Source organism: Clarias gariepinus, chromosome 8 (assembly GCF_024256425.1).
Source record: "Clarias gariepinus isolate MV-2021 ecotype Netherlands chromosome 8, CGAR_prim_01v2, whole genome shotgun sequence".
NCBI lineage: Eukaryota > Metazoa > Chordata > Actinopteri > Siluriformes > Clariidae > Clarias > Clarias gariepinus.
In genome coordinates this window covers 16,278,684-16,306,419 of record NC_071107.1, presented here as the reverse complement: position 1 = coordinate 16,306,419, position 27,736 = coordinate 16,278,684, and the positions used below count along the sequence as shown (strand labels likewise).

General features: G+C 36.0%; 3 protein-coding genes across 5 annotated transcripts in view; all 3 read left to right on the top strand.

Moving 5' to 3' along the window:
* The first annotated feature begins 4,904 nt into the window (after positions 1-4,904).
* Positions 4,905-8,685, top strand: tlx1 (T cell leukemia homeobox 1). 2 transcript variants are annotated; one of them, XM_053501268.1, is made up of 3 exons: positions 4,905-5,414; positions 6,527-6,728; positions 7,794-8,685. In XM_053501268.1, exons 1-3 carry the CDS (start codon positions 4,943-4,945, stop codon positions 8,002-8,004), a joined length of 885 nt encoding a protein of 294 aa, XP_053357243.1. In that variant the 5' UTR covers positions 4,905-4,942; the 3' UTR covers positions 8,005-8,685. The 2 variants fall into 2 exon arrangements, with proteins under 2 accessions (XP_053357243.1, XP_053357242.1); XM_053501267.1 differs by having other exon boundaries at positions 6,491-6,728.
* A 2,082-nt stretch (positions 8,686-10,767) lies between these two features.
* sdhaf4 (succinate dehydrogenase complex assembly factor 4) lies at positions 10,768-13,627 on the top strand. The gene is made up of 3 exons (XM_053502493.1): positions 10,768-10,873; positions 10,977-11,099; positions 13,227-13,627. The coding sequence occupies exons 1-3, from the start codon at positions 10,795-10,797 to the stop codon at positions 13,334-13,336; spliced, it is 312 nt and encodes a 103-aa protein (XP_053358468.1). The 5' UTR covers positions 10,768-10,794; the 3' UTR covers positions 13,337-13,627.
* Positions 13,628-15,143: 1,516 nt separating this feature from the next.
* The window catches only part of smap1 (small ArfGAP 1), a 112,577-nt gene continuing 99,984 nt past the window's right edge, over positions 15,144-27,736 (top strand). The window contains exon 1 of one of the 2 annotated variants that reach the window (XM_053501902.1): positions 15,144-15,485. In XM_053501902.1, coding sequence (XP_053357877.1) covers positions 15,368-15,485 — 118 coding nt within the window. In that variant the 5' untranslated portion in view covers positions 15,144-15,367. The remainder of the gene's footprint in view (positions 15,486-27,736) is intronic. The other variant, XM_053501903.1, reaches the window with a different exon arrangement.

The following is a 27,736-nucleotide window of genomic DNA, read 5'->3' as shown; positions in this document are numbered from 1 at the left end:
ATCCTTTAAAGAGGGTCTGAAAAGGAAGTTAATGCTTTAATCTATGTGGAAAGAGCACTACAAATAAATTTAAGATGAAAGCTTACCAATTAATTATACTGTGGTAATCAAGTGACTCTACTTACCACATCTGTCTTTCCTGCCACCTTTCTTGTCAAAATATTGTGTAGAACCAGTTGTGAACATGTCAATTTAACAAGCATACATGTCTTAAAAGGTGCTTACATGTGAGTATCAGCATCATCACCCTGATGTGAGTCCCAGTCAAAAGTACACAACTTCTAATTCAATGTTTTGTTTTTTTCAGATTTTTATTGTAAAACAATTTTGAAAGTATTCAAAGTATGTAATAATTTCTTTTGATCAGTTGATATTGAGACATGTCTGCTACTCATGCTCTGTAGAGCCTTCATAATGATTCTAATCTGAGGTGCTGTTAATTCTGGTCATTTCTGAGGCTGGTAACTCTAAATGAACTTCTCCTTCTCTACCCAGAGCAGAGCTTAACTTTGGTCTTGTTTTCCCTGCGATGGTCTTTATGAGAGTTAGTTTCATCATTGTACTTGATGGGTTTTGCAAATGTACTAGACTATACGGTCCTTGTCAGAACTGTTTCAGAACAGCTGACCTTTGTGTCTTAAAATAACTACTGACTGTTTTTTTTTGTTGTCATTGTTGTTAATTTTACTTTATTTAATAATTCTATGTGTTGTTTCATATAGTTTTTAACTAATCGTAATTGTTCTAGAAAGTAGAAATTAAAAACATTACCAAAAGCCGAAATTAAAAGGTGGGATCACATCTCCCTTAATCAGGCACTCCAAAATGTTACAACCTTTTAGATCTTTTTCTAAAATTTTAATTGTTGTCATTTTTATGTTGCAAATCAAGGTCAATAAAGTTACCATATACAGAAATATATACAGAATAGATATCATAATATGTGTGTGTATAAAATTGATGAAGTTAAAGAAACAATTATTTAAACATAAAGAAAAATACAAATAAAATATTCTTGGTTTTTTTTTGTTACTTATCCTAGGAGGACTCTTTGCTGACTAAAAGTTTAATGTTTATATTTATTATATTCATTACATTTATAGCCATTATGTTACAATAATATGTGTAGCTGTATTGTCAACTTTAAAAATGTTTCCTCAACTAACAGAACTAAGTAAATTCCAAAAAAAGCACCAATTTTCTTTCTTCACGTAGTAGAGATATTGTGAATTTATTAACAAAACTACATATACAGCATAACATTTAAAAAACGCAATGATTATTTATTATATATATATTATATATCCACATAGATAGACAACAGTTGATTATGTCTCCTTTCTTGGGATTTTCTGGAAATTTCCATTTACAGTGTAGAAATTGGGTTACTGCACAGCAAAAGACTGTCTGAAGATTATTCAAGAATTGTTATCTTTTGCCAAAGGCAAATTATTGTAAGACCAAAGGCTATATTATAATACTGCAAATAGTGCCAAACAGTCTTTTCTTATTTTACTTACATTTAATCATAATCAATGTATCACACATGTATCTATCATATGTAAAATCACACTGTGAGTGTATCAAACAATAAAATCTAATTTAATAATGATACTGTTATACAAGCTACATTTTGACTGACATGTTGTTAAGTGAAAAGCTCATTAGAAAGAAAGACACAACAAGTTAATGGAGACGGTGTCACTCAACACTCCAACTAATCTCAACACTTAAGATTGAGCAATTGTCTAATTTTTTTGGTTTGTCTTTTTTCTTTTCAGTTACAGATTTTTGTTGTTGTTTATTACAAGACTAATTAGCTGCCAGGTGTTAATTGTTGATACATTAGATCTATAATTCTAAATTCATTAATAAATCAAATAAAAAGAAGTCATGCTCATACATATGGAAAGTTTTTTCAAGTCTTCTTTTTAAAAATGCTGTACAGCTGGTTCCAAATGTACAAAAATAATAATAAAATCCAAATGGGAATTCAGTTACAGTATATTTATAACTATAAAATGTTTTAGCATTTTCTCCATGCAGTAGCTGGGATTTTCATCTTTTTATTTGAGGTCCAAAATGTCTTGGTTTACTGGGCAGGTGTGGAAGCAGTAATACCCAGCCTCCTCCACTCTAATCTGCAATAATTAATACACTGTACTTCTTAATTAATTAGCTAATGTGAACATGGGACTCTTGTTCTCATTTATAGTATATCCTAAGGGATGTCTTTTTCTGAATTACTACCAAATATTTTTTTTTTTTACATCAAATAACAGATTCAATGCATTTTCTGTATATCAATAATTAATCATCACAACTGGCAATGTTTTACCAATCTAAAAATTCCATTTTTAAATAGATATTTTTACGGACAGTTTCTTAATAATGTACACACTCTTACCACTGCAATACTCAATATAATACCGAAGTATAATTGCATTTATAATCTCCAGATAATGTCCCTACCAAGTTTGCAAAATTTTCCATGCTGATCTGATTCATTTTATAGATTTTTCTCTCTAAACTAAGACAAAAAACACTTCATTAAACTTAATGTACAGACTTTAAAGTATTAATATAACACACCTATTATATACTTAAAAGTTAAAAAGTTGTTTTATTTCCTCGACCAAACCAAAATCTCTCCACAGGACTTCGTCTTTAAGGAAGAATGCATTTCCAGTGGGCGCCTTTAATCGACTGGACTGAGGGTTCAGGAAGGAAGTAGCCGCTGATTTACCTCATTAAACGCGTCATCACCTCGGCCGCGCGCTTTACACGCTTTTCGTCGGCAGAGTGTGTGCGCGCGCTGGAAGCGGCGGCGGCGCGCTCAGGCATCTCAAAGCGGAAAAACGCTTGAAAAGAAGGCGTAGAGCCACCAGAAACACAGAACTGTCGTTGAGAAAGTACAGAAATGTTTAAATAAATGCTAAGACGGCATCGATAAATCTCGCTTTTTATTTACTCACAATTTCAGCATTAGGACAGCAGCCATTCAGCTCATTAATACCCATGATTGAATCACACTGTCCCATCTTAAGTGTTTTTCTTGAGCATAATAATGAGATTATTATTATAATGAAACTGATAAAAGACTAATCTGATTTTGGTTATTTGTACCACATTTCACATAGTAGCCCAGTTTACATTAAACTGTTTATTGATAATAATAATAATAATAATAATAATAATAATAATAATAATAATAATAATGCAATCGTGGTGTTGTTTAAGATATTATTTTAGACCAAATTGTAGCAAAATAACCCTTTTAATGAATGCTTTACTATGATTAATTGGATAGTCTGAATCAAGAGACTCATGTAATATTTATACTGTAATGTTTTAAATAATTCTCTCAAAATCTTTATCCAAATAGATCACTAAGCCCAGGGTTATTCTTCACAATTTAAAGTGTATTAAAATTTATTTTATTTAGCATGTGCATTGTTTTTGCAGTGTTATTCTCTCCACTTAAATATTTATTTTGTTCCTCATTGCTTTTTAAATGGTTCATTTATTATGGTTATAACAGTTACATTGCTATTAATAGTGCAAAATTAATAGACTTAATATTTCACTGTATTTGACAGCTCCTTCTATCCTCTACTACATCGTCTTTTAATATAAAGCCAATGAGAAATTGGCGATTAACTCCACAGTGCGTAGGATAATCTATATCATTCACAGGTTGATGTTTATTAACCGGATTGAACATTAATACTAGGCTGAGTGAAAACAAAAGCCTATATTGATTCGTAGCTTAAAACATCTAGATTAATAGGAAGCAACCGATTATTTTTCTAACTTTATGGATCTATCGACTAGGACAAAAATAAAGAAGAAAAGCTGTGCTAAACCGATTATGAATATCATAAACTGAATTTTAGGGTTAATTGGATAGTAAACTGTTGTTACTGCAACCATTCATTGCACACATCCACATGACCTGGTATATATCCATAGAGTCTGACTTCACCTACAGCCAGAGGCTTGAAGGCTGAACAGCGAAGTTACAGTAACATTAAACTCCTGTAAAGCTGCGTTGGTGTTAGAGGCTATACGCACACGGTTGTTATAAAACATAAACATAGAAATGTCGAAAGAATACGGTTGTTTCGTATGGATAGTATTTTAAATATGACTTGTTTTGCTTTAAGGGTTTAGCACGTAATTTATTCACGTCCCCTGCAACGAAACACGCGGACAATAGATTTTTTAGAAGAATCCATCCAAATTCTCTAGAAGGAAAGTAAAAGCACAGTTAGGCTGCGTCCGAAAAAAAAGTATATCAAATCACTATTAGTTCTGTGTACTAACTCTATGCAATAAATGTAATGACAATATTCAAGATAATTACAAGTATAAGCATACCAACTTCTACTTTTGTTCATACTATTAACAATATTGTTTGCTCTTATTTCATAGCGTGTGATATTTCCGAGTTAGTTTAATATATTTGTTTAATTTTATCTCATAATTTGATATTTTTATTTATAAGGATAATTATCAGTTACAGAGATTGCGGGTATATTTTATTGGTTAGTTATAAAATAGAATAAAAATGCGCTTTGGGGTAGCTTTAAACATAGTGGGGATTAGTGATCCTTATATATATATATATATATATATATATATATATATATATATATATAATAGAATCGTAGTTATTCTTTTAGCCAATTGGGTTGACTGAAAGCTCCAGCTTAATCTTCCCCGGCCTATTTGGCATTTTGATTGATGCTCCCGTGGCTCTCCATCCGGCAGGCTTGCTCTAAGCCAAAAAAAAGAGGGGGGTAGACAAACGACTGAAGTTCAGTGCTTCTCATACATGCTCACGCAGTCGTGGTTTTGAGATAGCGCGGATCGAAGCAAAAAGCCGCGCTCCTGAAGCGGCGCGGAGGAGCTCTGGGAGCGCGCGCGACTCTTCGGGACCATGGATCATAACATAGGAGCACATCTCCACCACACACACGTAGACTCCATCAGCTTCGGCATCGATCAGATTCTCAACAATGCAGAACAAGGGAGCTGTATGATCTCTAACCCCAGGATGCAGGACTTGGACTACGGTCTGGGGAGCATTGTGAGCAATGCCTACAACACCATGACGGGAAACTACAACGGCAATAACACCGGAGGATACAACAGCAATGTGTGCAGCACTGCACCACTCGGTGGCTCGTACAACATGAACGTTGGCATGAACGGGAACGGAAACGGCCTGAACCCGTCTGGGGTGATCCGTGTACCCGCACACCGGCCACTCAACAGCGTGCACTCGTCCATTCCCACAAGCGGCCCCACGGTGCACAACATGGCAGGGATGGGCACTCTGAACAACCTCACGGGATTAACCTTCCCGTGGATGGAAAGTAACAGAAGATATACCAAAGACAGGTTTACAGGTAATATCACATAACAATTGGCCCACATTCTTATATTATATATGCATTTACACCCATAATATAATATAATATAATATAATATAATATAATATAATATAATATAATATAATATAATATAATATAATATAATATTAATTATATTTTAGCTATTACACAAATCATAATTCATTATTTGTCTTTATGTTTAAAAGTTAATATCGATAAAAGAAAATTAGTTTATTATAAATTTATCTGCTTACATTTTCATTTTTGTTTTATATTTTTAATACGAATACACAATACAGCTGAGGATCTTATAATTCGTGTGACATAAAAATAGTAGTACAAGACTTTTTATTGTTTGTTGTACTGCATTTGAAATTTTTAACTTTCCTAATACCAACAAAACAAACACAAAATCCAAGTTGCAGAGGCAGATAGACGGTTGTGTTTATGCAGTTGGCCTGTAAACGACACGATTCGATAGAAGTGGTTAAAATAGTTTTCCAGTATAACTTAAATAAATATAATACGTTAACCAAAACCTTACCCATATGTTAGTGAAAATGTCTTTACATTTCTTTTTTTCGTATTAAAGCATATGAATCTGAAGCAGATTTTAAGAGACAAATTTGTATAATATAATATTTATAATATCATATTTTTATCATATACTATATATACAATATTGTCATACGTATAACAATACATGTAGTAGTAAAATATTTATACAACCTTTCCTGAAGTGTGTATACATTTTTTGGCTGACTATATACACACACACTAGGCCTACTAATTATAATCACATACCTTCTTTATAAATAATCACAGTGGCAAATATATCGCTCAAAATCTTCTTTGGACTTAACCTTTTGTGCTTTGATCAGGCTAATCTTGCCAAATGCTTTGGCTATTTGTTACATTGTTACATTGTGTATTCACAGTAATATTGTCTATCACGTGCTACACGCTGTAGTTATAAACCCCGCTCCATGCCAGCAGTAAACTGCTTTTCTCTTCGCTGCTTCGCTGTGTCGTGTCGCTGATTTGTCCTTGCTTGCTTTCGCCCTGTTTTTTTTTTTTTTCTTCCAATCCAGTGGCCCTCTCACCCTTCACTGTAACACGCCGTATAGGTCACCCGTACCAGAACCGCACACCACCTAAGAAGAAGAAGCCGAGGACGTCGTTCACTCGGCTGCAGATCTGCGAGCTGGAGAAGCGCTTTCATCGCCAGAAGTACCTGGCTTCAGCAGAGAGAGCCGCCCTGGCAAAAGCACTTAAAATGACGGATGCACAGGTCAAAACATGGTTCCAGAACAGAAGAACAAAATGGAGGTAAGCTTTACTGCCTTAATCTCAGCCTTTAGAGGCAACATGTGCATTTATAAAGAAGAGATTGTAAGCACCGATCAGTCCTGGTCCTGTTCGCTTCTTTTACACATTCATGTAGTAAGCTATACAAATATATTTGCAACTGCATCGAAGTTTGAATAAAGTAATTCCGCATATTTTATAAACGAGGAATATTAGCAGGAATGTACTTTTTAAGGAGAGAGATGAAAAGAGAGAGAACGCGAAGATATAAATCAGTTCTCATAATCAGCTACTTATTTAATAAAATGTTTACATAAATATAATTATTTATGTTTGAGAATAATATGTTATATTAATTTTATATAATCTAATGTTAGACGTTATTAAAAGACAAATATTAAGCCTTCATAAAAATGTAAGGTTATTTGAGTCTATCTATCTATCTATCTATCTATCTATCTATCTATCTATCTGTTATATGTGGTTTTACAATGAAAAAAATTCGTCTAATATTATCTAGCGGGTGTCTGTCTAATATTGTTCATTTATTCAATTAATTATATGTGCGTTTAAGTGTTCTATCTATCTATCTATCTATCTATCTATCTATCTATCTATCTATCTATCTATATGTGAGTTTTCACACATAAAATAGAATAAATCATCAAAAATATTTATATACTTTTAGACCTACTTGTAATGACGTAACATAAATTCATCCAACAAAACTTTTTTGTTTATGTTTTTCTTTTTTTCATTTGCATTTTTAACTTTCATTCATTTATTTAATTAAATATGTGTTTGTGTTTAAATGTTTTACTAATCTATCTATCTATCTATCTATCTATCTATCTATCTATCTATCTATCTATCTATCATTTGTTAGTTTGTTCAATTGAGTTTTTTTATGCAATAAAAGTTACTCCTAACAATAAGTTAATAATTATTTACAAAGTTAAACAGTACATGAACACATGAGGTGAGGGTTATTACAAAAAATATTCCAAACTGGGACTTAATTAACTTATCCCCTGACATTATTATTATTATTATTATTATTATTATTATTATCTGTTGTGTGATCAGGAGACAGACGGCGGAGGAGAGGGAGGCCGAGCGGCAGCAGGCGAACCGCTTATTACTGCAGCTGCAACAAGAAGCTTTTCAAAAGACTCTGAACCAGCCTGTGAACCCGGACCCGATCTGCCTGCACAACAGCTCTCTGTTCGCCCTGCACAACCTGCAGCCCTGGACTGATAACACCGCCAAGATCAGCAGTGTCTCTACCTGCGACTAGCAGCACCAACTTTCCCTTTTGTAGCCTCGTACGTTTCGATCCACAGTACATGTGTATAATTTAATAATCCCGGCGTCACATTTTCACCACCTATTAGTGGAGGCCAGGTTTTATTTCATCACGACTTGATCTGCTTTCCAACCGGAAAGAAAACTCTAACGGATTATTCTAGATACCAGGTGTTTGTAAGATACTAGTTGGTATCAGCGTATCCACACGTGTAGTAGTATATTTGGTATATTTTTATACACAGCATTTTTTGCACTTTGACGCTCTACTGCATTTTAGATTGAATAGCGCGAACTTCACAAAGTCCTGGGCTTAGATGCAACACATCTTTTGGGAAAATGGACTTTCGAGCAGGTTTTTCAGCACTTATTCTGGAGGGATGATGAAAATAACTTCCTAGCGAACAAATCCTGTAAATCTATATACAAAGACTAATATACAGCGAAAAAGCAAATACAACAGCAATCACAAAGTCTTTTTCAACAGCAATCACAAACTCTGCTTCGTTATAGATTGTTATTTCTTTAGCATAGCTTTCATCCGAAATGCATCAGAGAAAGTGATCTAAAACGAACGCTATTTTAATACCGAGTGTCTTCTTTTGTCACTAATGAGACAGCTGGATATCTTATAGTATTCTGCAGTAAACAGCTGTGTGTATTATTTTTCATTCAAAAACTTTTTATTCAGATTATGTTTTAAAGACTGAACTTGATTTTTATTCCATTTTTGTTTACTTTAAGGTTGATTTTTATACTGGCACCCTGTAGCAAGACACATTTTAGATAAACTGTACATTGAATTTCATTTCAGAGTGAATGTCTGTTTTGCTTGCATGATAAATGTATGTCCTCCTCGTTATATGGGGAATGTAACTGTATGTTTGTGATATTAATTATATGCAGATGTGAAAGTGTGTTTGAAACTTTCCATGGCCATACTATGGAGGAGTATCATGTTAAGGTCCATCAGGGCATTCCAAGTGCTACAGGGCAATAAGCATATGACAAAATATCAAGTCATGGGGAGAACGAGGAAAACCAACATCAACCCACGCAAAACAAAGATCTGTAGTCATGGCAAGATGTTCACAAGTAATCAAACAAAGAATGGGTTAAGCTTTTTTGATAGACTTTTGATTTTCTGAAAAATTCGAGAGTGCAACATGACCGGATTATGTCTGCTTTAGTAAGTATTTAATGTTTCTGACCCCTATTTTTCCATAAGGGCAAACTATAATGCAGGAAACACGCATTGCAAATAACTGCATTCCAACTTTCCATGGAACTATTATTCGATGTCCATAGGTAGTAACAATTACAGGGTGCACCAAGTTTCCAGACAAACAGGACGTTTTAGACAAAAGTCATTCTTCAGCTGTGAAAAAAGCCTCTAAAGCTGTAGGGGCTAAAACAGTTGATACTGTAGTTTTGATTTTCGCTGTAAACGTTGTGTAGTAATTTTTAGTACATTTTTAAAACTAAAGTACAAGGCAGTTCAGAATATGGTGGTCAGAGACCATGACTTTTTATGTGAATAAAATACTTGAACATTAAACATAATAAAGGGTAGGCTATATCTTTAGTTTATATACAAGGTCATAGTGGTAATGTTTCACCCAAGGAAATTAAGCATAATACTTTCTGTTTTTATCGTTAATATTTGTATAAAAAAAATTTTTTTAGATGCTGCCATTTCTTGTCTCCTTACAGTTGTTAATATAATTTAGTATTTTCATTTTTATTATTACTGAGTATTATGCTCATGGAATTGTATTTATAAGGGAAAATAAGTTTGGTCCCATAAAATCCATGTGATATTATCTATAGAAAACAAGATATCTAAGATATCTTTGAGGTTGTTCATAAAAATATACAAAATCCTTTCTGCTAATGAAACATCGAGTTAAAAATCTTTGAGAGATACCCTGAGGGAAAACATGGACAACCTGATGCATAGGCTATAACTCGTCTGATGTGCTTTCTGTTTAGTTAAAGACTGCCAGGAATCTTCTTGTTGCTGGTTATTTTATTTAGTGTGAAAATAAAGTGTTCAAATATTCACAATGAATAAACGTACATACATATTGTCTGTTTGATTATTTTCATGACTTAATTTATTATATAATTCTTTTGGTTTTATATGGATTTATTTTTTTATGAAACATTCTAATAATATTGCCCCAAATTATATGACAGCCATATCTTCTTACTCCCAAAAAAATAAGGTACAAAACTTTATGTTTCATTTCTTATGGGTGGACCCTTAGGCATAAATCTTTTTCGCAGTGAAAATGTAAATATAGTGTACATTGACTAAAAATGAGGATCACTACTGTACAACAATGACTTAAGAGTGGACTGCATGCACATGCCAAATGTTAAAAAGTCATATAGCAAAGGTACAAAAAAGCTGAGTTTTTTTGGTTACTGAATTTAAAACAATAAATAAATGAGGAAAAAAATAAAGTAATATCAAATGCAATTCTTACTGCTTAAACTTATACTACTGATACTTAATCATTTTCTCCTACTGCAGGCACTTCTGTATAAAGTGTTACATGTTTCATAAAGTGTTCCTTAAGTTTCCTCTAATTTTATATTTAATTAAGATTCAGCATCTGATAGCTTAATTTAGGTAAACGGACTCAGTTATTACTCTGCGCATATTACTCCTGCGCATAAATTGCGCCGCATTAACACCCTTAAATGCATTGTCGTCGTCAGCTGATGGCGAGCGACTTACGTCATTTTAGTGCGCCAAAACACTACGCTGAGCACAATGTCCCTTTTGCGTTTCTGTTCTTTTAGTAATAAATGTTTGGTGAAAAACAGACTGTTATCGGACTCTTTGGTTACAGGTAACTGGTATAGGCATCGTGTTTGCCAGCTCTAGTTGAGCCATTTAAAAATGGTCTAGTGTTAATAAAGCTCTTATACAGTCTTGTGCCCTCCGTGTTCTAGCTTGTTCCAGAACAGCAGGCTACACATCCAGAGAGGATAAGAAGCCCCTCCGCAAGCCAAAGACACCTGTAGGGAAGTTTGACACGGATGATAAGGACACAAAAACTACAGACGCCTTTGCAAGTAGGCCACTAATGCAACATTCGAAATGTCTATCAGAAAGATAAAGGACACGTGACGTATTAAGACCGTGATAAATGGTGTCACAAACATTGTGCAAAAGTGTCTATGTGCTTGGGTGTATATGAAATAAGTTTTCCGTATTTTTTATTTTTATTATTACTGACTGTGTTTATTACACTACCATAATAATAACAAAAAGTAGTGGCAGCAAAAGTTTAGAGAATGTTAAAAGTTTTAAAGTTAAGTTCATTTTCAGGGCAAAGATGGACTTTACAATTCATCTGATCACTTTTCATACATTCTGGAATACAGTATATGCAACTTGGCATCATAACTGAGGCAGCAAATTAATAGTTGTGTAATTCTCAAAAATTTTGGCTATTATTCTCTGATCATACACCAAGTCTAAGTGTAAAACTTAGAAACCATGGCAACCCTATACAAGGTCAGTTAACATTGTCTGAGATTTTTATTCATAAAATGCAAAAAAAAAAAAACGGAATTATTTTATTATTCCTGATTTGATTCCCAGTCGCCTTGGGTCTGTGTGTGTGTGTGTGTGTGTGTGTGTGTGAAGTTTGCATGTTCTCTTTGTGCTTGGTGGGTTTCCAGGGCATCCAGGGTGTACCCTGCCCCCTTGAATAGGCTCCAGGTCTCTTGTGACAAGATAAGTAAATGAGAGAATATGGATGTGTTCTATAAGTTTAATGCACACAAAAACAAAGATCTATAGCTCCACCAAAGGCCAAATAATGCAGTACATATTTTAAAAATTTGAGGAATTGGATTACGTTTTCAAAAGAAATTAGTACTGAAAGGTCAGTTAGAGAATTTTTCTTACTATTAAAAGAAAATTCACCACAGTGTTCATCATATAAAACCCCTTTGTCCATCAAACATATTTTATTAGACTGTAATTATTTTACTCCTGTGAGGAACTTGTTTATTCTGTTGACACGTTAAACAAGTAAATCCAAATTTAGTTTTAAAGTTCTTAGAAAAAAATTATGTTAAACATCTTACCTAGTTTTAGAATCCAATAACAAAAACTGACTATAAGAATGGCTATAAGAATAGAATGAGAGAATATTTTTCCAGTTAAAGGGCACCTGACTTAATTCTTTAATGCTGATGTCTAAGCATTCTTTTTTTTTTTAAAGTCCAGTGACCTCTTGCTGGGGGGATGACAGTCAGATTTTTCTATATTTTTTTCAGATTTAGCCAGAATAGAGTACTAAACTTAGGGAACACACATTTTAGCTAAATGTTTTCCAAAAACATCACATGTAACATTATCAAATTTATTATAAACTTCAAAAAGACTAGATGTGTTGTGGACACATGTAATTTACCTTCAGGCAAATCAGACGTAGAATCTTGTCTCTCATGCACTAAAAGTCTTTTTTGACAAACTGATCAATGTACCATTCTATGTGCTATATGGCTCCTTTCTGGCTGCTTTTTATTAAATGCCTGATTGGTGTGGTGCTAGCTCAATTGCCAACTTGGCTGTACAGTTAACACTGAGAAGAGCCTCAGAGGTTCTGAACATCTGCCAATTTAAAATTATGAATGTCACCCTATGTTTAAGGACATGCAAAGATGCAGAACTCCGAGACAGATTATATATGAGGAAGAGAAACAAACATTTTCTGCAAGTTCCTGTCGCCTCACTTGTGGTTTATTTTTTGCTGATGTGTACTATAATGCTTCTTTGCAACCTCAAACCTTTCCAGATTATGCCCAATCAACTGAATGTATTAAATGTAAGTTTTAATCAAGTAAAGAGATTTCTGAAGTATAATCTATAGAAATCTGATATATCTGAGCTCCTTTTTTTAAATGTCATGTGCCCCCTGTGCTAAGTCCTTTTTATTTTCTAATAGATTTACAAACCTGAATTTAATTCACTGAAAGTGCTGTAACGCATTGTGTAATGTGTCTTGATGTGCTGAAATATGCTGATGATATGCAGGTCATTTACCACAACCAGCTAAAGTAAATTGAAGAGTAAGAAGACTGACATAACACATAATGATAGAAATAATAACATACAGTATGTGAAACATTTGGCTTAAATCTAGTGATCTAACCCATATAATTTTAGACTGTTTTGTTACATTGCAGGATTTCCAGATGATGTGAATCCATGCACAAAAGAAAAAGGTGGTCCTACAGGCCCCGAGCCAACACGGTATGGAGACTGGGAAAGAAAGGGACGCTGTATTGACTTCTAGGTCAACCTTAACATGTGTGCATCCCACAAGTGTGATATCTTTAGATGTGCGTTATCATGCAGACAGACCACATAATACATTTTGGGGAACGTGGTAGAAGTTATTAATAATGGAAAATGCTGCCTTTTCTGGTGTCACCTGTGCACGAGCACTTGATTTACTGTACTGTATATTGTTAAAATGTATTTTTGCCTAAGAAGTGTGTGAACAAATCAGTTCCATGAATGTAAAATATGAATATCAGTAAGAAAACATTTAAAATCCAATGAATAAAGTGGAATGGATTTAGAATTTTTGTCTTTCTGTTGTATTTGTAAAAATTCTGGCATTTAAAATTTAATTTCATTAAAATATTAAAAACATTACGTGGTGTTGCAGCACTGTGCTGCTTTTTCGTGTCCTGTATGTGTCCTATAATTTTTTTTTTTAGTTTCTCCTCACTTTCCAAAAAACATGCCAGTAGGTGGACTTGCTGTTATAAATTGCTGAAGTTAGTGCTAAATGGCTTACTCACTCACTCAGTAATGTTCTCACTCCCTTACTTACTTACTCACTCTCTAACTTACTTTTTTACTTACTCATTCACTCTTTTACTCGTATTTACTCACTTACCTACTTACTTACCTACTGTACTTTCTTTGCACGAGTCTTTGTGGTGGAGTGGTGTCTCAGGCAGGTTTTATTCTTGCCTCACACAAAGTATTCCTGGGATAGCCTCAATATTTACTGCTATATAACCAGGAAAAAGCAGTTCCTGAGCATGAATTAACTGTTGTTTTTGCTGAACTGCATAGAAAGGAAGACTTTCTCATTAATCTCGAAAAATCCCAATGCACAATATATGAATCAGGCATTGACATATAATTGTTTATAAGCTCATAATAATGCATTAACATTATGTCAATATAAATGTAAAGTTGATTATCTACCTATATATGTAGATGTTTGTTAATTGGTAAGGTGCCTAGGTAATTAATCTTTTTCCGCACCTATTGTGCTTATAAACCCCATATTTACAGAAATGTTCTTCTTATGAAAAACATGTAAAACTTACCTTTTTTGTCAATGTAAAAGTGCTATATTGGCTCATGTTCTCTGTGTTTAAGAAATTAAAAATATAAAAGTCTCTGATCTTTTTCGATCGAGTATACAGTAAATACAGTCTATAAATGCAGCATATTATGACTATCTGGAGATGAAATTTATTGTAACTATTATTCTTGTTAAAATCTTTATTAAGATTGTTATAATATTTATAATATTATGATAAAGGAGACAAGGAGAAGTGGTGTATGCTTGTACTGTAGAACCTTTTCCACAGATCACTCAGAGAAACCTTCATAGAAATGCAAATATTTATTTAAAATGTTTATTCTCTGAGGTGGAGGTTAGACTGATGTGCTATATATGCTCATGTTCTCTGTAACGCTCATGTAGACATTTAAACATAGAGTACAGTACAGCATGTTTAATAATGAACCAGATATAAAAACGTGGGCATCCTCCACTTCATCCTCATCTTCATCCTTATTTTCTTACTAGTCGTTTTTACGTTAGAACACAAACACCAATCCCTGAGAAGCACACACGATGACGTCAAACTATTTAATATTCCTTATAGTTACGTAATTAACCATCGGGACATATTTAGATAAAAAAAAAACACTTACATGTGTTAAACGTGGAACCACAAACAATAGGCTGAATTGGTTAAAAAGAGTTATATGTATAATTAACCAGTACGTATAATAAAAAGGGAAAGAAAATAATATTTGACGTTCATTCACAAGGCAAACGTTTCCGCTTCCGGGTTGTCGGTTCCATCTGCCATATTCCACTGATTCCAGACACCCCGTTGGAAACCGTGTCTCTTGTAAGGTGTTTCTTTTTCTCTCCAGGGGATGGTCTTCCATATTTAGTGTGGACATATTACACACATAGATAGATAGAGCGAGAAAGAGAGAGCGAGAGAGCGAGAGGGAAAAGGTTACGGATTGTGAAACGAATCATCAGGAAGAAAGCCGGGAGAAAATGACGACGCGCTCGGAGAGGGAGAAGGCTCAGAAACTGAATGAGCAGCATCAGGCCATCCTGTCCAAAATGCTCCGGGAGGAGGACAACAAATACTGCGCCGACTGTGAGGCTAAAGGTGGGTGAGCACCCGGTGCTGCGTGAGTGTCAGAGAGGGGTGTATAAAACACACACACACACACATCCACAGGGACGTGTGTACGCAGGTTTGGGAACGACCCGAGTCGCGGTTCAACCTGGATACTGTCATAGTACACGGTGTTCATATAGTAACAGAGGAAATGTAGATAGAGCACGAGAGGGAGAGCACGAGAGGGGGAGAGAGAGAGCGCGCGCGCGCGAGAGAGAGAGAGCGCGCTAACAGCACTCACTCTTCCTCAGAGCTAACACCGGCTTCCCGGTAGTGAATGGACACGAGCCGGTGGTGTTCCCTTCAATTAACAGCTGATAGTTATTTATTTATCTATCTATTTATTTATTTTTATTATACGTGACGTGTCTAAATAATTATTTCGATATCATCGAAATGGTTTGGGTGTGGATTTAAAGGAGAAAAAAATTAAAAACCCCTCCCATTCCAGAAGTACTGCGTCATCATTGCTTAGGCGAGGTGTTTTACTACGTCATCCCACCTCAACTGCCCTCACTATGAATGAAGAAGATCTGTACGTCAGATACAGAAGGAGCTTCACAGAAAGTGTCTGTGGGGGGAAAAAGACATATTAGCAGCGTAAGATATATCAGTGTTTGGGATCTCCTGGGTTATTTAAACGCAGAGTAATGTGAGCCATGATGCTGATTTACTTCTGGGTTTCTTGAGCTGCGGTATCTCTAGAGGCCTGGCTGGTCTTGGGTAACCTGGGATTACATGAATATTTCAGTGTGGAACACAGATTAGTTGTGGGTTTTTTTTTGCGAGGGTGGAATAAAGTTTGCAACAGTTTGGCCAGATGTTGTTCCTCATGTTTTATTCAGGCACCGCATCCAGTGGCTGGGGTTTGGGCATTGGCTGGGAATCGAACCCGGGCCTTCCGCATGGCAAGCGAGAAACCTACCACTGAGCCACCAATGGCCATTTAAGATTAAGATTCAATTATTTGTCACATGTACCCTACAGCACAGCGGAATGATTTGTTTCACATACTGTAGGAAGTTAGGAAGCTGGGGTCAGAGCACAGGGGCAGCCAGGATACAGCGCCCCTAAAGCAGATATGATTAAACACTTTGCTCAAGATCTCAACAGTGGCAGCTTGACGGTGTACCTCACCCTTCGGATCAGTATCCCAGAGCCTTAACTGTTTGAGCCACCACTGCCACGTATTACTTTATTTCAAGCCATGTAGGCTTTTATTGTCATTTCAAAACAACTTTCCTCCAGGACCAAGGTGCTACATAGAACATAAATGAACAAAAGTAGCTAATAACTATACAAAAAGACAATGTAAAAGTGTATAAATTTGCAAACTGTTACAATATACTGTGACCAGTACACAGAGCTTAATAGTGGAAGTGCAAATACATTGTTCAAGGCAGTAAACTTTTTATGTTGTAATAGCAGCAAAGAAAAAGTTCTTGTGAAAATAGCAGTCGTGTTTATCTGAGTGGGGATCAGTTCTAGCAGTTTAGTGGTTAGCAAGCATCACCTTGGGTTAATGCTTCGAATCTTGTGTGTGTGTGTGTGTGTGTGTGGAGTTTGCATGTTTTCCCAGTGCTTGTGAGGTTTTCTCCATGTTCTCCATCCACCCATCCCCCCCACCCCCCCAGACCAAAGACGTGATGTAGGCGTTTCTGGTTGTCTATAGTCTATAATTGTTAGTACTGTTTGTGGTTGCTTGTGCTATGTGATTATTTGGCACATCATCCTGGGTGTTCCATGCCTTGTGCCTTGATCTCTCTGGGATAGGCTCCACGCCCTCAGGCACCCTACCAAGTTTATGGTAAATACATTAATATTTCTCTAGTTCATTCAGTAGAATGTGTTTGTGTTTGGTCCCTGGGATGCCAAGGATTGTCAGCTATGCATATAGACAATAGACATGTTGCTTTTTTTCTGATTTTCATACAGTGCATGGACAAGGCGGAACGTCCTGCACTTAAAGAGAAATTTACCCTGAATGACAGGCATGCTTATCTTCATGATATTCAAGATAATGTTTTGAATAACCAATCTTGTTTTATCAAAATGATTCGCATTTTCACTTAAACGATTCCTACATGTGCAGTCTTGATAGTGGTGCCGTGATTGTTTCATCCTGTCTAAAGACAATGCTGCGGTTGACCTTCATGCCTTTAGTCTGTACACTCTTCCAAAGCTTTAACAGTTATGCTAATACTGCCATCAGTGCCACTATGTTTGTCATCTTATGGTTCACTGTAACTAATCAAGCTGTGTCTCTGCAACACATTTTTTATTTTCTTTTTATCTCTATTATTTCACTGTTGTTTCATATTTATATGCCACTGAGAAAAAAACGCTCTAGCTCTTTGTTTCAGCTAAACCTGACTGCTATTCATTATGTATTGTTTTGTTCTCCTGTTTAACACTGTTGTCTTTTAGTAACATCAGAGTGGCAGATAATTGCTAACTTGTAACAAAACTAAGCACGTCACAATCATTTCAGTATAAAAACATTTCATGTCTTCCAGGGTGGTGTTTTATTTCAAGTTTTGTGGATGCACTGAAGGCATACAGTAAACAGAAACTTTGGCACACATTCAGAGTGACAATGCAAAGGACACAGTCAGTTCCTTACTTGCTAATACTTCCTCTTTATGTGTTGCCTATTTTCATATTATAACATCTGTCATTTTTTTTGTAAGAAGACGATCTGTTAAATCACACTCTTAATTAACTTTGAGGTTTGGATGTTGTGTAGAGGTTCAGATATAATCTGTGCTTTATTGTTGTGTATATTAAAGTAGGGCAGTCTTTATAACATGTGTAATCTCTATAAAGATATAAAGGGTTCTTGCACATATGTTTATGTATGTACACTGCCTGGCCAAAAAGTCATGATTTCAATTTTTTATAAGCTTGAGGGTTTTTGTTTGGATAATTACAGCAATTATAAGATGGTAACAGTTCTTGGGTTAAGAACATGCATTATTGAAACAAAAAAATGTTTATGTTTACAATTGAAGCTTCATTGTATACAATCGACAGTAGATGTTCAATAGTGAACGTAAGAGTACTTCCACACACATAATGCGACAAGAAGCCATGAATCCCTTTTTAAGTGCAATGGGTGTGTCAGAGTAAAAAGGAAGCGCATGAAGCGATGTACCCATCATGCAAAGTGCCCACTGTGCAAGTCTCTGGAGGCAGTAGTATGATCTGTGGTTGCTTCATTTGGGCAGGTCTAGGCTCAGTACCTTTTTTTGGCAATAAAAAAATGTAGTCTTCCTTATTCTAAAAATATTTAATCTATCAAATTCTTTAGGCAGATAGTACCTCGGCTCATGTGTGTAGTTCAGCAGGTGGAGGAATTCCAAAGCACTTTCTATAGTTATGACCTTGCATTGCATCATCATTGGTGCATTACATTTAATTATACAAACTGATTTGTGGTTTATTTTATAAGCAGGTGTTGAACGTACTTGAAGGTAACTATGAAAAAAAGACTGAATAGTCTGCTCGTATGTGCTTGTCTTCAGAAACTGTTGTTGTACTGCAACATTAAAAATGTGATCGAGACAACGACCTTTCTCAGGCTTAGTCCTGTGCAATTTTAAAGGATAATTTATAAATGTCATGGTGGGGTCTCTTTATTTGTTGATGGAGTAAGAAGTTTCCCCCACTTTGCAAACTCTGTCCTAACCTTCTAGCTCTGGTTTCTGTCTCGCCCATTTTCCACCATGACGACAGAAATAAGCTCTCAGGTATCTGGAACACAGACATGCCTCACTGCTTACATTGTCCTGGTTCTTTTCTTCCTGTTTGTATTGTGAGTTGTGTAATTGTGCTCCCTGGCTGCACTGCATCACTGACATTAGAAGTTCCCTGTGCTTTATAGAGTTGAAGCAGTAATTGCAGTATTTTCGGTCTTGAAATGTGTGGCTTGTAGGCAATAACCTCTCTCTCTCTCTCTCTCTCTCTCTCTCTCTCTCTCTCTCTCTCTCTCTCTCACAATCTAGTAGTTAGCATATCATGTGCAAACAGCTGGTTGTTTCTGAAGATGGGGATGTCTGTGTGCTGCGCTGATTACTACTGTTTAGTATGAAAGACAGTTATACATTGCTGCCTGCCAGATAAACGGAGGGGTGTATTGTGTTCGGAGGGGTTGGGTGGTGTGCGTGTCATGTGGATTTACTATTTGCAATCTGATGCAATGTTTAGTTAGGTATAACTAAACATCATGGACCCAAAGGGTTTCTAAACAGCCGTCATTCTTGCACTCTGCACCCGTTTGTACACCTCCTCATGCAGTCTTGCACGCTCTGGGTTATGATTCGGCCTTCAGGTGTTGAAGGTACTTTTTGAAGGTGTGTGTAGGTGCCGATCCCATGTTACATCATCGCAGAGCATTGCTTTAGGCTTGGATCCCTTATGCAGTTCCTGTTGCCTAGCATTTACCAAAAACTCCTTGGCACTACAGGGCAAGTTGTTAATGCAGTGGGGTACTGAGTCATTTCACTGACTAATTAATACTACTGCTAGCCAGAGCTCTAAAATGATGATGATTTTTGGCTTCCGCAGTTAATTAAACTTAATTTGATTTGGATTATTGGTTATCTGACGGGTCCTGCTAAGTATTTGAGAGGATCAAACTTAGGACTTGAAAAATAATACTGTAACAGAACCATTCATTTACATTCACATTTAGGCATTTGGCAGACGCTCTTATCCAGAGCGACTTACATTTTTATCTCATTACACATCTGAGCAGATGAGGGTTAAGGGCCTTGCTCAAGGGCCCACCAGTGGCAACTTGGGATCTTCCAAACCGAAGTCCAATGCCTTAACCACTGAGCTACCCCTGGCCCATTCATGAAGTGCCATATAGTGTAAAAAATAAAATGTATTTCTAGTAGTATCTAAATTCATGCATTTCATGAGGTGCAACTAATTACTTATTTAACAATGTCGATCTTTAAAAGTCATTAATTAATACACTGAACAGCCATAACATTATGACTATCTACCGAATATTAAGTAGGTCCCCCCTTGACTGCCAAAACACTGTGTTCTGACACCCTTCTATTGAAACCAGCATTAACCTTTTCCTCAATTTGAGCTACAGTACAGCCTTCACTCCCCATGTGCATCATTGAGCCTTATCCTTTAACCATTACAATTTGGCCCTTCTCACTGTAGCTGCAATATCTCGTTATAATGGCAGCTTGTAGTGGATGGGATATATTAGGCAGCAAGTGAAACTTTTTTTCCTGACGGTGATATGTTGGGAGCAGAAAAAATGAAAAAGCATGAGGATTTGAGTGACTTTGAGAAGGGCCAAATTGTTATGGCTAGAGCGCTGCATCAGAGCAACTCCAAAACTGTAGCTCGTGTGGTATGTTCCTAGTCTGTAGTGGTCAGGACATACCAAAAGTGATCCAAGGAAGAAAAATCGGTGAACTGGCAAAGGCTGGCCTGTTTAGTCTGATCCAATAGAAGCGTTCGTGTAGATCAAATGAATGAAAACGCTCAGTCAGAACACACAGTGCATCACTCCTATAGTTGCAAAAGGGGGGAATTTACTCAGTATTAGGCAGGTGGTTATATTGTTATGGCTAGTTGTATATGTTCTATTAAAAGAAAACAAATCCTGTGTACACTGCAGTAATCCTGCGATTTAGACAACTTCAATCTTGTTAGAATCTTTCACAGTAGCTCAGGTCATGCCCTTTTTAGACGCTCCCTGACTTTTGCTTGTGATCAGCGCTCCTGTGTGATTAGACTTGCTCAGCAGGCTTTACCAGGGGAAAATGTTCATTGGTTCATTCATCTTTTGTACCACATATTCTGACATATCCTGCAGGGTCACGGGAGTACCATCATAACACCCAGGGGAAAATGTGAAAATATATAATTAGTTGTACTTGGTTCTCTGTCCACTCCAGAGTAAGAAAATACACATTTTATCCTTAATGTTGGGTTGAATGTGAAGTTAATATCCCAGTGTTTGTTTGTTATTTTTCCCCTCAATATTTAACTGCTGCCTGTTTACTGTAGCTATCACTTTAAGGCTAAAGCGGTGTCCAAAAGTATTAAGACAGCATGTTTCATGTACTATAGTTCTCCTTGTGCAGAAAACAGATGATGTCACTAATTATTTCTTATCTCTCTGGTTGTGCTAATGAGAGTCAGCTGCTTTAGTTAACAGATGGAACAAATACGTGGCAGGACCTTTATTTTGTAAAGCTGGGGTGTCCGTCTCTGCACAAAAATGGTTCAAAGCAGGGAATTTTCAAGTGAGTTGAGAACTTCGGTGACAAATCTTAAGGAACCAGAGTATTGCAGATGTCTTTTTGACTCTATGCCCAGCAGAATCACTAAAGCATTTTAGCTAAAACTGCCCTAGCTAGTTTGTAGTAAGTGAGGTAAGAAGTGGTGAAGACCAGAGCTCCCACAGTTGTGCTCCGGTGATGTCACACAGGGTTTACACAGTCCTTTTTATACAGTCTGTGGTTTTAACATAGTATTTGTGGCTGAAGATGTAGCCTGTGGTAGTGTCATGTCCCCTTTTGACAATATATTCCTAGCACTGTTTTATGACAACAAAGATTTGCATGCTCCTTTTCTAGTAAAACTAAAAGTATATATACATATATATTCTGAGCCCTGAATGAACTGCATTTGGCGTTTTTATTACATGTACCATTCTTGCCATTGACTGAACATGTTCCAAAAACATTTGCAGTATGCATCCGACCTGGAAATACCTGAATACTCCGTCATCCTTTTTGCAATAGAGGCTTTCTGCTGTTTCTGTACAATGTGTACTCACTGCCAGTGATTAGTCACCAGATTTTAGCCTTAAGACACTGGAACAGAGAGCAGACACGACTTCTCAGCTTTTAGGAATTTTCTGAATAGCTGATTATCGACAGGCTTTCATTTCTAGCCACATTTCTATTTATTTATTTTTTTTAAAGACCACTGAAAGGAACTCCTTTATTGTTTTGGTCAAACGTAACACTATATAAATATGACAAGCTTGTGGAGCAGATTTTGTAGTTGTTTTCTGCTGTGTTTGCTGTTTGTGGTTGCTGAGCATGCACAGCTTTTTGTCAGTCTGTAAACAGTTCATTCAGAATCTGCAAATGTAACAAATGTATTCTGAGTCGGCAACATCTACGGTTTAGCCACAGCATTTACGTTCTTTGAGTCTCAGTTACAGAGCTACAGGAGACGTCTGAATATGCTCTGATTTTAACAAATAAACTTCACCATGGTGGTGGAAAAGCCAGTTCACTGAACAGATTCTATTAGTAGTGATTTGGCTTCATGCGATTTTGTACGGGTGAACTTTGCCCCATTAATTCAGAAACCTCAGTTCTGTGAGCCAGTAGAAAACAAAACAATGAGCTTGTGGTCTCTGGCTGGTTAAAAACACATGGTAGTACAGTATGTATGTGGGTGAGTCGAAAATTATTTGCAATCTGGCTGTAAAATATATATTTTTTTATTTTTAGAAAAGACAAATGCATCATTATCATTTTTTTATATTCTCCTTGCTTTTCAACACACTTTGTCCATATGTCAACAATTTTTTTGTATTTCCTTATTAAGAAATGTTTTAAGCTGAGCTGCGAACCACAAATGCACTGCTCTCTTCACTTCTTCATTAAAAGTGAATCTTCAACCTAATAGGGCTGCTTTCAGGTGACCAATCAAATATCAGAATTATAGGTAGAATGCTTTAACACCTCAAAAAAAAAAAAAACAGTTTTTGCAGTGTGTCCACAGTGTGATCAGACAGAAGATCACAACACCCCTGGACGGTAGTTTAGGCTTTAGCTCTTCAATAGGGATCTCACTGTAACAAGCACTGTTGATTGTTAAAATTTCTTCTGATAATGTTCCAATACGGACCCTTGAGAATCCTAAAAAACTGTAAGCAATAATTTTTCAGCTGATGGTCGACTTTATCTTTGGCCGGCGATGTTTTCGTTCTATACTCTGCTGTGTACTCTCAGGCTCGTAGTGATGAATCTATGTCTTGTCACTAGTAATGATTCTCTTTAAGAAACTTTCACCTTCTTTAGAGTATCAGTCCCAATTTTGTTTACAGGTATTCAAATGCTGTTTATCTGTTTATGTTCTTCTGTGAGGAGTTTTGGCACCCATCCTGCACAAAATGATGCAAGAATAACTGCGTGCTGCTCTTCTTTCATGCACATCGCAAGGGTAGAATCCATTTTTGCTTGCACCGCAGTTACATATGAACTGATTTAACTCATTTACACCTGCACAGCAGTGACTGTGGAGACAGTAGCCTTAAGCCTTGAATGGACTAATTGAACAGTGCGGCTAACAGAAGTTTTAATATTACTGGAGTGCAGATCATTTTTGACTCACCCTTGCAGTATTGATAATTTATGCTTTTATCATAAAGTGGTCTCCTTTTGAAACACTGCAAAAATAAATCAGGAATAATTTGAGGAACATGACGGAGTTTAAGGTGTTGATTGGGTTTCCAGGTTCCCCAGATCACAGTCTAGTCAAGCATCTGTGGAATGTGCTGAACAAACAAGCTCGATCCACTGAGGCTTCACCTTGCAAATATCATGACTTGTAGGATCTGCTGCTGACATCTTATTTCCAGATAACACAGCACACCTTCAGAGGTCTTGTGCAGTCCATGACATGACAGGTCAAAGCTGATCAGTGGCATAAATCTCACCTCCAACATATTGGACAGGTGGATTTAACATTATGGCTGACCAACGTACATGTGTGTGTGTGTATTGAGAGATTTACCGGTATATTCACGTACATTGCTGCTGTGATCAAATAAAGTTTATTAATCGAATTGAGTACATTTTCCCAACTTAATTGTCATAGCAGACGTTACGCAAAGCTTGAACTTTGAAATAGAAATTGTGTAAAATGAAATATTGAGCTGATATATTTATGTGCTGTAATAAGAATCACTAATACGTTTATCATACCTTATTATTTATACAACTAATTTGCACACACGTTTTACAACAAATTTATAAGAGTTTAATAATTGATGATATGGTGAAGCATATAAAATTTTATTTAAGAAGTTTAAATGTTTATTTCACATTTAAAAAAAAGTCTTTGACCATAAGAAGTAAGCGATCACAAAAGCTAAACCTGTGCTGTGGATGTTCCACAACACTAATTTAAATCACTATGAATCAAATCATATTAAACATGAGACATGTCATTCTTAAATAAATGGAATGTAAATTTTTGCCAAATCAGTTTTGTGAGAAATGAAGCACTTCAGACTGTTATTGGACAATAATCAACTTCATGGTGATTAAAATACCTCCTGTTTTTTTTTTTTTTTTTTTTAACTCCTCAAAAAAGGAGTTGAACACAAACATATGCATTGGCACAGAGGACGAGGATTTAATTACGATGGAAAATATTAGGCGAGGGTGATGATTCAGTCCCTCTGCTCGCCTGATCTGCGTCTGTAATTTCTGGTGAACCGCCAGTGTGCTAACACTATCCAGTATGAGGCAAACAGTCTTGAAAGACTAGAGAACAGAATACAGATTAGATCACAGATCGGAGAACACGCATCTGGTAAAAAAATTAAAAAATCCCAAAATGACCAGCTGTTATAGTTTTAATCTTTACAGAATATTTTGGCTAAATGTTTAGAGTTAGACTTGTTTAGCTCCAGATGCTGCAGACAGATTGCTAGAGCTTGCTCGTTAACATTTAGGTGATTAGTTGGTTTACCTTAGGCTGATTTTATTTTAAAATTTTCATTTTGTTTAATTCAATCTGTTGTTATTAAATAATTGTGCTTTATTTCAAATATATAGATTCTGAGTTCTTTGACTTTTTTCCAGTTTTATACTTGCAATTTGATTGCAGGCAGAACATCTGGAGGCCTTTTCAAATATTTCCATAGTTTAATATACCCATGTTTAATAGGGATGTAACAATACATTGTCACAAAATGCATTGTGATGCAAATGTTTGATTGACAGTGTGGAAATCTATTCTGTTCTGCTCATGCAGTTGTACTGTTTGAACACCAGAGGTCCTAATCTGCAGCACACAAGGAAATACATCAACACCCTGCAACAACCTACATCATCTTTTTGCAGGCTATTCAGGCCGTCAAGCAGAACAGCACAAAGGACTAAATTAATGGATTTGCTTTTTTCACACAGTACACACACACACACACACACACACACACACACACACACACACACACACACACACACACACACACACACACACAAACACACACACACACTATATTCCTGCTAACACAACAGTATCATGATTTCTCGTCTGTTTGCACGTCTGTTTGTACAACCACCACACTGCTACAGACACACATCTTCAAACATTTAAGACTTCATTTCAAATCATACTGCTGCTGTCATACCCACACTATATTTTTATGTTTCTATGCTTTCATTGTATAACAGTTTAATTTAGTTTTTCATTCTGTTCATATTGCTCCAGATTGCTGTAACCAACATGCATTATGAATCATAAGGTTCCACAATCATGTGGTAGGAGTCAATACAAGCTCTTTAGTATATTTCAAATGACGCCAGCCTCGTGTCACTGTGGTGCCTACAGGATCTGAGAACAAGGCGGTGGAGTTTGGGCATTTAAGCCGACTATGAAAGTCCATTTCCAGTTAAATTGACGCCCTAGTCACTACTTCTGAGCTTGCTGTTTTTCAGTCCCATTCATTCGTTTATTATTCTTTAATAAAATTTTGTTCACAATATTTAAGCTCTCTTCATAACAATTTGAGATACTTAGTTTTATGCAGAATTTGTAAGGATTCAGAAAAAAGACTAATATTTAAGATTTTACATAAATGTTTTCTTTGGTCTTGGTCTGTGAGTGAGTGAGTTTCCTGTGATCATTTTGTGAAGCCTCTTTTTCACCGTTGGATCAAATGCTTTTGAACAAGGAAAATGTGTTCACTTGATTACAGTGATGCATGTAAAGTTTTTTTTTTTTTTTTTTCTCCTGTTTTTCTGCTGTGGTTTTAGTGAAGTTTACTCAGCATGACAAAACCATGCAGGTGGGACATCAGTAGGTGTTCAAATATCTCTCTTTTCACAATTATTAAAATAGAGACACTCAATATAAAATTGCTGTGACATAAAATTTAATTGGAATTAAAAGAAAAGAGATTTTCACTGTGCACTGTGTTTATGCAGTAATTGTTTTTATTTTATTTTTTTACTGTGAGTGATGACTGACTTGCTTCAGAAGGTTACATTCTGGAAGTTATTTAAAATAAACTATGTTAATTGCCTTGTAAATAGGCAGGTACTGGTTGAATGCAAATACATCATCATGTTTTATCTTTATAATAGTTTGGTACAACGTGACAATAATATATGAAAAAATATGAATGGGAATCAAGAAGGATCAGCTGATATGATATAATGATACCTATTCGATTTGTATTGCAATTCTGTGTCATGTTTCGAGATGTGTGTATGTACACTATGTGTATATATACATGAAGAGAGAGATGTGCTTTCAGCCTCAGCTTAAATAGTCTTAACCACTGCTACTGGGCTACCACTGAACTACCACTGCCATTACTAGGGTCTTAAGTGTGCATCGACTGCCACTACGGAGCTGTCATTACTAATGTCTTAACCATGGATGATTTGTTTGTGTGATCATACATCATTTTAACGAGGAGCTGAAAAAGTTTACTGATAATTTAATGCGTCGCATTGAGCCTTCAAGAGAGAAGTAACCAAAGCCCCTCGTTCTTATCCTGTTGGTCCACTCTTCCTAAATTGGTTACTTTGTGGGGTTAAAGTTTATCTAGTTATCATTTAGCAAGACACAAAATATGCCGATTTGGATGCGAGATACCTGCTGGTGCAAACTAATACCCAGTCAACAGGGTTTTTTACAAGGCCAATTTAAACACAGCTGGTGTAGCTGCTGCTTCAGATGTGTCCGGTCAAAGCAATTCTCTTCAGTTTAACAAGCTTCTTCGGCAAAGACGCTTGAAATGTTTTCAGCTTTCACGCTATGCTTTTAATGTAAAGCCCCACTCGCTTCGTGCTCTTTTATGTTCAGGCTTATAAGCAAGCTTTGAGAATTTTTGATTTTCCAATCCTGTATGTTCTGACTACTGACTGTTCTCATTTTCCTCCTCATCTATTTCAAAAGGCTTTGTCTTGATCTTCGTCCTTTTGGAATGAAAATATGTTTTT